Source organism: Perognathus longimembris, chromosome 23 (genome assembly GCF_023159225.1).
Source record: "Perognathus longimembris pacificus isolate PPM17 chromosome 23, ASM2315922v1, whole genome shotgun sequence".
Taxonomy (NCBI): Eukaryota; Metazoa; Chordata; class Mammalia; order Rodentia; family Heteromyidae; genus Perognathus; species Perognathus longimembris.
The window spans coordinates 31,266,054-31,277,107 of record NC_063183.1 but is presented as its reverse complement, the minus strand read 5'-3'; the positions used below and the strand labels follow the sequence as shown (position 1 = coordinate 31,277,107).

The following is an 11,054-nucleotide window of genomic DNA, read 5'->3' as shown; positions in this document are numbered from 1 at the left end:
GGATTTGAAAACAAGAAAAAGATAGAGATACTGCTTTCTAAAAGGTTAATAATAGTAATAAAGCAAACATAGTCAATGTCATTAACTTTTTTTTTCCTTCTTTTTTCTTGAAGATACTGGAGTCTGAACTGAGGGCCTCAGGCTTGCTATGCAAGTGTGCTAAGGCTTGAGCTATGCCTCCAGCCCCTACAAGTAACTTTTCTGAGGCCAATTTGTTAGTATGTACCAAAAGTCAAGAACATGGTGATGGGAATAGTTGGGGCAAGTGGAAAAATTAATAGTCTATATGTGTGTATATATGCACTCACTTGTGCAAAGAGTGCTTCTATTAGTTTCAGCTGAATTGGAATAGAAAACATATGTGTAAATGCCAATACCCTTACAATTTAATGAACATTTCTGGCAAAGCACATTCTCTCTCCTTTCCACAACTAGCCTTGGTGAAGCTAATTTGCACAATAATTTGACAGAATAGCAAGATGAGCTATGCTATTTTCAAATTTCCTATAAATATATGACTTTTATAACTATTTAAATAAGGTTTTCTTTTTTTATTAATTTACATTTCTAGCCGGGATAATTATACCACACTTTGCTAAGGTCTAAACAATTACAACCTAGAAATCAAAAAATACAAAAGTGACTGAAGATGTAGTTCAGTGGTAAAACACTTTCTTGGCCAAACCCTGGGTTTGGTTCCCGGCACCACAAAGAATAAAATGACAAAGAATGTACAATTTATGTGCTTTTTAAAAGGTAGGTTTCCAAATCTAACAGTCACATCAGCCAAATAATTCTCTAATATCACATGTAGTGTTTGGAATAGGAGTAAAATGATCCATTACAGCTTTTGTTAAAGCAGCCCACATTTGATCTCAAAACATTGTGCTTTAGCCTTACCCACAATGTAGATGAGGACTTGAAGCATTTCTTCTATCAAAGTATTATATTGCTTGATCAAATCCTATAGAATTAAAAACAAGAGAGATTAGTTACATAAGAATCTAACACCTGCATTTCTGCATCAGCCTCTAGTCCGTCCTGTCTAGTATTTTCTTCAGAGCACAGCAATAGGTAGTGAGAAGTTAGGAATTCCATAACAAATTCAACAAACCTCACAATACCTGGCACATAATCAATACTTAATAACAATCGCTAAATCTTGTTTTCATTATTGTTACCTTTGTATCATTATTTATCCTACAGTCAACAAACTCATGCTAATCTTTTTTTTTTTTTTGCCAGTCCTGGGGCTTGGACTCAGGGCCTGAGCACTGTCCCTGGCTTCTTTTTGCTCAAGGCTAGCACTCTTCCACTTGAGCCACAGTGCCATTTCTGGCCGTTTTCTGTATATGTGGTGCTGGGGGAATCGAACCTAGGGCTTCATGTATATGAGGCAAGCACTCTTGCCACTAGGCCATATCCCCAGCACCTAATTCTAATCTTCAAACTCTCCCTTTTTACTAAGTTATAGAGAAGATGACTTCAAAAGATATCCAAATTACTGGGAAAACCCTTTCCTAACACATTCATCACCATCATCACTATCATCCTCATTATTATTTTGGTAGTGCTGGAGTTCAAACTCAAAGCCTTATTTTTTTTTTTTTTGGCCAGTCCTGGGGCTTGAACTCAGGGCCTGAGCACTGTCCCTGGCTTCTTTTTTGCTCAAGGCTAGCACTCTGCCACTTGAGCCACAGCGCCACTTCTGGCCGTTTTCTGTATATGTGGTGCTGGGGAATTGAACCCAGGGCCTCATGTATACGAGGCAAGCACTCTTGCCACTAGGCCATATCCCCAGCCCGCCTTATGTTATTTTTTACTAGGCAAGTGCTCTAGCAATTGAGCGGCACATCAGGCCTTTTTGCTTTATTTTTCAGATAGTAGAACATACAGAAACAGAGGTCCAACTGTAAACATAAATAAACTTTTTAAATGATTAAATAATAATGGTAACATTTCCTTTGGAATTAGTTCACGTGCCAGTTTCTGTTTTTTACCTGGTCTTTTGTGGAAATAGTCTTGGTAAAAGCATCCGCAAGTTCGTACCTCTGAAGTATAAGTAATAAGAACTTGTTGGGATCCATTAAAGATGCTCCGATCTGTGAAAGAATCTAGTGTCACATTTCTGTGTATTAAGTGGAAAAACTTTGTTTCTAGTTGTTCAATTAGAAAATTAAAAGTTTGCAAAAAATGTAGTATAATGCACAATTTATATGCTGTTCGTTTTCATGAGAACAATTCAAGTAAAATTGAAAACAATTATTCTATCTTCTCTTATTCCAAGGAATATAAGAGAGTGAAGGCTTAAATATGGAAAGTAATTTACACAGCTACCTGAAGCATGATGATATCTTTATCATACATTTCTTCTCTGCACTTAACATCTTGGTAATAAAACACCTATAAAATAAAAGGTAGACATGTTAAAAGAACTATTATATTTCAAAAAAATTTCTCAACAAAAGCTTTTCTTAAAACTTTCTATGACTCCAGGTGCCAGTGATTCATGCCAACAATCCTAACTACTTAGGAGACTGAGATCTGATGATCACAGTTCAAAGCTAGGTGGGCTTTGAGTACATGAGATTCTTATCTCCAATTAACCACCCCCAAACAAGGCTGGAAGTGGAGCTGTGGCCCAAGAGGTACAGTGCTGGCCTTGAGCAAAAAAGCTCAGGGACAGCGCCCAGGCCCCGAGTTTAAGCCTCACCCCCAAGACAAACAACAATTTCAAACAAATAAACAAACAAAAAACACCCTTTCCTATCACTGTAAACTCTTGCAACTCCTTATGAACAAATATTAACTATATAAATCAAGGGATTTGGGGGGATAAAATGAGGGGACTACAATATGAAAATGATTTACATTGAAAAAGCTCCAGTTTTTTCCAAATTCTCAACACACAACAAAAAAAAAATTTTTTTTTTTTGGCCAGTCCTGGGCCTTGGACTCAGGGCCTGAGCACTGTCCCTGGCTTCTTCCCGCTCAAGGCTAGCACTCTGCCACTTGAGCCACAGCACCGCTTCTGGCCGTTTTCTGTATATGTGGTGCTGGGGAATCGAACCTAGGGCCTCGTGTATCCGAGGCAGGCACTCTTGCCACTAGGCTATATCCCCAGCCCAACAAAAAATATTTTTAATCTTGCCTAAGTTTAAAAATATCTGCTTGGGGCTGGGAATATGTCCTAGTGGCAAGAGTGCCTGCCTCATATACATGAGGCCCTGGGTTCGATTCCCCAGCACCACATATACTGAAAACGGCCAGAAGTGGCGCTGTGGCTCAAGTGGCAGAGTGCTAGCCTTGAGCAAAAATAAACCAGGGACAGTGCTCCGGCCCTGAGTTCAAGCCCCAGGACTGGCCAAAAACAAAAACAAAAACAAAAAAAATATATCTGCTTCAATCAAAGCAAACCAAGTTATAGTCTTAAATATAATATCCTTTTTTCCCTTCAGGGGTACCTTTACAAGTCCTATTTCCCTCTTTGTAGGGAAAATACTTTTCCCTATTTGTTGAAAACTGAAGAAAAATTATAAGGTAGCCACTGAATGTGTTTTGCAGTAGTGGGAATCACGCTCACAACAGGAAAGCCTCAGCTGCTAAGCTACATCTAGGTTCTAAGCCAGCCTGGCAGGAAGGACTATGAGACTCTGATCTCCAATCAACCACCAGAAAACTTCAGTGGCACCGTGGCTCAAAGTGGTAGAGTGCTAGCCTTGAGCTAAAGAGCTCAGTGACAGCACCCAGGCCCAGGGTTTAAGCCCCAACACTGACTAAAAACAAAACAAAACAAAAAAAAACAAAAACAAAAAAACCAGCTATGTTGAAGGGGAGATTTCTGTAGTACTACCAGCTTTCTACTACTTAAGTCTACTCAAAAAGCATAAGGCCCTGAGTTCAAACCTCAGTTCTGCAAAAAAAAAAAAAAAAAAAAGGGGGGGGGGCTTGGGGAGTGGCTCAGGTAGTAGAATGCCTGTTTAGCAAGTCTACTCAAGGACCCTCACTGCTTTTAATTCAGATAGAATAACTAGAATATAAAAATTTTAAAATAAGTATCTATATGACCTTGAAAATTTTTACTTCTAAGAGTTTATGGCTTGAGAAATAGCTTCCTGTTTGAAGGCCTGGCTAAGCAAGAGGCCCAGAGTTTAGACCCCAGTACTTCAACCACCCACAGGGAAAAAAAAAATTATAGAATTGAATAAAAGGAACTACTTCAGCAAATTCTAGGGATTTGTTTGGGGTAAAATTATAAATAAGCCAGGCACTTGAGAGGCTACACACAAGGATTATGAGTTTGAGGGCAATCCTGGCTACACAGTTCAAGACCAGCCTGAAACCTGTGCCAAAAAGAGAAAAAGGCAGGAAGGGTATGAAAGGGAGAAGAAAGGAAAGGAGAGAAACGAGAGAAACGAGAGGAAGGAAGGAAGGAAGGAAGGAAGGAAGGAAGGAAGGAAGGAAGGAAGGAAGGAAGGAAGGAAGGAAGGAAAAAGAAAAGAAACAGAATAAAAATGAACACACTCCATACAAATAACAGACTTCACTGTACCTGGCTAATGAGGGAGAGTCCATTTCTTCGCCACATCTCAGCCACAACTTGGGCAACCAACACCAGACACCGCAGAGGGTATTCCACTAGTACCTCTACTTGAAAGTCCTCCTGAAACAGATTGAGGTCCATTTCAAATGCTTCATCTTCAGATTTCTAATCTATAAATGAAAGGGCTTAAACTAGATGACTTCCAAGTCCCTGTGATTACCAACATGATAATACATAGTTACAAAATTACAACTAATGGGAATTACTCAGTTGGGTAAGATAATTACCATTATCTTTCCAACCAATCAACTAAGAAGTGATTAGAAGTAGGATATAAACAAACTGATACTTAATAGAATCACTTACAAAAGGCACAAATTCATGCAGTCTTGAAACAGCACCTAGCCTGCTTAAGCGCACGTGAAGACCTAGTTGTTTTAAAGAAGAAAAAAAGAAAAGAAAGCATTTAAACCCAGTTTATTTACTAGATAGCTTATCTAGTTATTTACTAGTTGTATATTAGTTACCTTAATTTATACATTATAAATGTATGTGTACTAGGGCTAGCAGGGTAGAGTGCTTGTCTAGCATATGTGAGGTCCTAAGTTAAATCTTCATTATCACACAGACACACAGACAGACAGACACACACACACACAAACACACACACATATTTGCTGAATTTAGAAATGATACTCTACACTGAAAATCTTTTATTCCTTGTCTGAAACACAATATTACCAAAAGAACACTTATAATTCTGTAACTGTGCATTGTGTGCCCATATATTATCTAAAATTAACATGCTACCTTTCCAGGTATATTAATTCTAGTCTTAAACATCAAAAGAACTGAAATAAAAACAGAACCAATATAAAATTATGTGATGTCATTTATATATATACAAAAAAAATAACTCAAATGAATCAAAATATTTAAACACAGGACCTAAAACTATACAAACAGAAGAAAACATATTGAAAAGTGAGTAGATAGAATTTCAGGTGAGCCACCAGTACTCGGCTGGTGTCAGTTTTTAAAAAGGACAAGAACAATGGCAGTCCTGAAATGCAGCCTCTGATCTGAGCTGTTTGCACTTACTGAGGACAGAACAAAAAAAATGGGAATTATTTTACTCCAAACAACTAGAAAGCAAAGCCATAAGAAATACGCCAAAATAAAAGACAATTACTCACCAGCAAGAGTCCTAGAAAGTGGCAGATGTATGCTTATAAGATCCTCAGACACTCTGTAGGACTTGGTTTCCAAAGTATGACCACACAATTGTACTACTGCCTTGCTGCTGGATAGGAAATTTGTACTGCACCTCATCACAGCTTTGTGACATTCCTTATAAGCCACTAGTAAGAGTTCTTCCTTAAGGGAAAATAAAAATACAAATATGATTGGCAAGTTAGATACTTTATCACTTATTAAACATTTATTAAATAGGATTTAAATTTTCTAATGTATTACTAAGGCTATAAGATAGGCAAAATCTTTTTTTTTCTCCATAGTACTGAGCCTTGTCCTTGACAGACAAGCATTCCACCACTTAAGCTACACATGCAGGCCTTTTTTGTTTTATTTTTCAGATACAGTCTAATAGAAGAATGGGAAAATACATGCAGAGTAATCAAGTTGTAATCAAGGGCCTTGGTAGAGGCATAGACTTTAGAAAGAGACAAAAAGTAAGGAAAACCAGGTTCCAGCAGCTCTCATCTATAATCCTAGTTAATAAGTAGACTAAGATATTACAAGTGAGGTTTGGAGCCAGCCTGAGTAGACAAATCCATGACCCTTTTATCAACAAAAAGCAGGTTATTGGTGGCTCACACCTGTAACCCTAGCTACTCGGAAGGCTGAGATCTGAGGATCACCATTTGAAGCCAGCCAGGGCAGGGAGGGTCCAAGAGATGATTCTTCTTCTTCTTCTTCTTTTTTTTTTTTTTTGCCAGTCCTGGGGCTTGGACTCAGGGCCTGAGCACTGTCCCTGGCTTCTTTTTGTTTTTTGCTCAAGGCTAGCACTCTGCCACTTGAGCCACAGAGCCACTTCTGGCCTTTTCTATATATGTGATACTGAGGAATTGAACCCACTCTTGCTACTAGGCCATATTCCCAGTCCCCAAGAGATTCTTATCTCCAATAAACTACCAAAAAACAAATGCCAGAAGTGGCACGGTGGTTCAAGTGGTAGATCGCTAGTCTTGAGCAAAAAGAAGCATAGGAACAGTGTCCAGGCCCTGAGTTCAAGCTCTAGGACCGGCACCAAAACAAACAAACAAACAACTCAACAAGAAGCTGGAAGTGGAAATGTGGCTCAAGTACACAGCACCAGCCTTGAGAAAAAACAAAAACAAGAAAGCCTCAATATCAGTTTTTTAAAAAAGGTAGGGAAAACATAGTGAACACAAAGACTAACCCTGTAAGTAAAGAGATTATGAGGACAGGACATAAAAGCCAGAAAAGGCAAAATAATTTGATTCAGGGGCTGGGAATGTGGCTTAGCAGTAGAGTGCTTGCCTAGCACACATGAAGCCCTGGGTTCAATTCCACAGTACCACGTAAACAGAAAAAGCCAGAAGTGGTGCTGTGGCACAAGTGGCAGAGTGCTAGCCTTCAGCAAAAAAAGAAGCCAGGGACAGTGCTCAGGCCCTGAGTTCAAGCCCCAGGACTGGCAAAAATAAATAAATAAATATATATTATATATATAACTTCTATACTTTCAAATTAGTTTCCAAATAGTTGGATACATATAATAATCCTCTTGCAACATTCTCCATTCCTGAAATATTTAAAAGTTAATATAGTATCAATAGTCATTTTCAAATAAATGTGTACAAAATATCAATAGATACATATTGTAGAAGTGTAGTAGTGGAGTTTGAGCTCAGGGCCTCATGACTGGTAGGCTGGGGGTCTATCACTCAACCATGCCTCTCTAGTCCTATTTTAATGCTGGTTATTTTTGTTTGTTTGTTTGTTTGCCAGTCCTGGGCCTTGGACTCAGGGCCTGAGCACTGTCCCTTGTTTCTTTTTGCTCAAGGCTAGCACTCTGCCACTTGAGCCACAGCACCATTTCTGGCCATTTTCTGTATATGTGGTGCTGGGGAATTGAACCCAGGGCTTCATGTAGATGAGGTAAGCGCTCTTGCCACTAGGCCATATTCCCAACCCAATGCTGGTTATTTTTGAGATACGGTTTCACTTCTTGCCACAGCATGCTCCTGAGCTGCAAGCTTCCTTCCTACATTAGGTTTTCCAACTCATTGCAATTTTCATCTTTCCTTTGTGGAGCTGAGATCTTTTGGACTTTCCTGCCTGGGCTGTGGTAGAACCGTGATCCTCCCAATCCCATCCCCCTATACAGCTTAGAATAACAGATGTATGCCACTACAACCAGTTATGGGTTGAAAAGAGGTCTCTCAAACTTATCTGCCCACACTGACCTTGAGCAGATATTCTTCCATTCATACCCTACCAAGTAGGGTATTGAAGGTATGAGCCACAGGCGTCCAGCTAAAAATACATATCTTTTTTAACCTGGAATTTTCCCAAATAAGCAAAACTAGCCTGGGGCATGTTTACTCAACAAGCACAAAAGACTAATTAAGACAAATTAAAATCTAAGAGACTTACTATTATTTAAATAATATATATTTACATCAAGGAAGCTGTAACATAAAACTATACTATTAAATATCAAGTAAAGTATTTAACAAAGCAGTACTCTCACTAACAAGGCTTTAACTTACATCACAGGCACACCACTCCTGAAACATGAGTAAAATATTCTTTAATTGCATCTGTATAGCAATAGCAGCCTCCCAGTCAGGGTCCACTTCTATATGCTGCCCAATCTGTCTTCTGATTTCTTCCATTCCCTGCAAGGAAAGATTCATCAAACTATAACCTTTTGTTGCTCCCCAATTCACTATTTTAACATGGCTATTAAGCTAGGATAGAATACATGAGTTCAAATGCCAGCTCTGTTTGGGATTTCTAGTTATGCAAGTTCCCATTCCTTCATATGTAACATGAGAATAAAAACAAGTAAATCATACTATCATTATAAACTCAAAATGGACACTACATGGAGTGATTACACTTACCACATGGTAAGCATTTGATAAGCAGTCCTATACTAGCATTAGTAAGCTAAGACATAAAGAAGAGTCTTCTGAAGGAGGGTCAGTGACTTGGTGTTGGCATTTCTACTTCGCTACATAAGCTTTCCCTCTTAGGAAAGCCACAACTTGCTAAGAAAGAAAAGGAGGAGAAAATGAAGGCTATACTTCAGCCTTTTGAAGGGATTTTATTTTTAACAATACTCTTCTCTTATTGGTATACAGAATTATCATACCTGCATACAGGTAAGAATCTTCAAAAAAGATCGAAAACCTTCCAGGAACTGCATTCTTAATTTTTCTGTCCATATTGTGGGCTTGCTGATCAGGATATACCTATCAATTTCAAGAAGAAAGATATATTTCACTTCTTTATTTTGAGATAATTTTCAAGTTTCTTGGAGTACAGATAATGTTCACTTATTAAAATTGTGCAATCCAATTTCTTATGTTCCAATTTCGAAGCTCTGGACAGAGCTAGAATTATTTATTTTGCTTTATTTTACATACAACTAACAAGTGATAGAAATGCTCTATAAGAGAAACATCAAAACTAACCCTGACTTCCACACATTCTGCCCTTGGAGCATAATCTGAATAAGTGAACATTGAACCAAACTAGCCTATCCTGTCAAAGACAAGTCAGTATGAACCCAGCACTCCTCTCCCCGGCTCGTCACAGCCATCACCCCAGGGGCCAGTGGAAATCCTTTCAGGCTCAGGAGATTTGGATCAGATTTCCTACTTCCAGATTTTTGAGAGAGAAACAAACTCATTTTAGCCTACAAGTTTTTTGGAGGCTGAAAAGATCACAATAGGCTTTATGTCCAATGTGAACAATGTGTATCATGGAATAACTCCTCAGGATGCAATCATTAACAATTAATATTTTAGCTGGGTGCCAGTGGCTCAAGCTCGTAATCCTATGTTCTCAGGAAACTGATATCTAAGGATTAAGGTTTAAAGCCACCAGCTTCGCAGCAAAGTCCATGAGACTCTTATCTCCAATTAACCACCAAAAAGCTGGAAGTGGAGCTGTGGCTCAAATGGTAGAATGGGAGCCTTGCGTGCAAAAGCTAAGCTGAGGCTGGATGTGGCTCAGTAGCAGAGTGCTTGCCTAGCATGCATAAAGCTGTGGCTTTGATTCCACATAAACAGAAAAGGCCAGAAGTGGTGCTGTGGCTCAAGTGGTAGAGTGCTTGCCTTGAGCAAAAAGCAGCTCAGGGACAGTGCTCAGGCCCTGAGTTCAAGCCCCAGGACTAGCAAAAAAAAAAAAAAAGCTGAGTTTGAACTCCTGTGTGTGCACATACCCATACCCACTTATACACACACACACACACACACCACACACACACGCTTTCATTGAAGGCATTTACAGATATCCTTTGGTATTAACAGAGGAGTAGAAATATAAAACGGTCAAGTATTTGTGTACAGCCTATGTACATCCTTCAGTTACCTAAAATAATCTCCAGACAATTTAATGTCTAGAACAATACAAATATCATGTTAATAGTTGTTACCTATAGTGTTTTTAGGACAAAGAACAAGAAAAAAAATCTACACAAGTTCCTTACAAACTAAGGTATTTTAGCCGGGCACCGATGGTTCACACCTGTAATCCTAGCTACTCAAAGGGAGACTGAGATCTGAGGATCGTGGTTAAAAGCAAGCCCGGGCAGAAAAGTTCATGAGACTCTGATCTCCAATAAATAGTCAGAAATAAACTAGAAGTGGTGCTATGGCTTGATTGGTAGAGCACTAGATTTGAAAAAGAAGCTTGAGGATAGTGCCCAGGCCTTGAGTTCAAGCCCCAGAACCAGCAACAAATAAATAACTAAATAAACCGAAGGTATTTTTCAAATATTTTCAATCTGTTGTTTTGATCTATAGATGTAGGACCCCTGGGATACAGACAGACAACTGTGTCACATGATGCAGTCACGGTTATTTGCCCTTGCCATCATTTGCAAGGAGAATCCTAGATAACCACAAGAATCAGAGTTTAGGGTCATAAGGCAGAGCAAATAAGCACAATGTGTTTACAGGTGCCCTCACCTTTTGACTGGAACAACTTACTTTAAATCACATATTACTGCATATACTCTTCCCAGTTTGTCTTGGCTATAACCCTGGAAGTTGAATTTATTGTTCCTGTCCAAGTATTCAGGTAAAACTTCCAACAGAGTTTCAGTAATGACAGAAATAACATTCTGTTCCTCAATAAGATGTCGAGCCTGAAGAATATTTTAAGAATATTTTCTTTAGCATTAATTCACCATGACATGGACTTCATTTATTTATCCATTTGTATGGTTGGTCAGTAGGTAAAAATAATTTTTTGAGGTTAAGTCTCAGTATGCCTCAGCCTCCCAAGTGCTGGA

General features: G+C 38.8%; 1 protein-coding gene across 1 annotated transcript in view; it reads right to left on the bottom strand.

Moving 5' to 3' along the window:
- The window catches only part of Ubr1 (ubiquitin protein ligase E3 component n-recognin 1), an 82,725-nt gene that overhangs the window by 44,836 nt on the left and 26,835 nt on the right, over positions 1–11,054 (bottom strand). The window contains exons 12-20 of the mRNA XM_048332655.1: positions 10,750–10,907; positions 8,907–9,006; positions 8,299–8,427; positions 5,740–5,920; positions 4,910–4,971; positions 4,553–4,663; positions 2,338–2,403; positions 2,001–2,102; positions 901–964 (exon numbers count right to left, since the gene is read on the bottom strand). Coding sequence (XP_048188612.1) covers positions 901–964; positions 2,001–2,102; positions 2,338–2,403; positions 4,553–4,663; positions 4,910–4,971; positions 5,740–5,920; positions 8,299–8,427; positions 8,907–9,006; positions 10,750–10,907 — 973 coding nt within the window. The remainder of the gene's footprint in view (positions 1–900; positions 965–2,000; positions 2,103–2,337; positions 2,404–4,552; positions 4,664–4,909; positions 4,972–5,739; positions 5,921–8,298; positions 8,428–8,906; positions 9,007–10,749; positions 10,908–11,054) is intronic.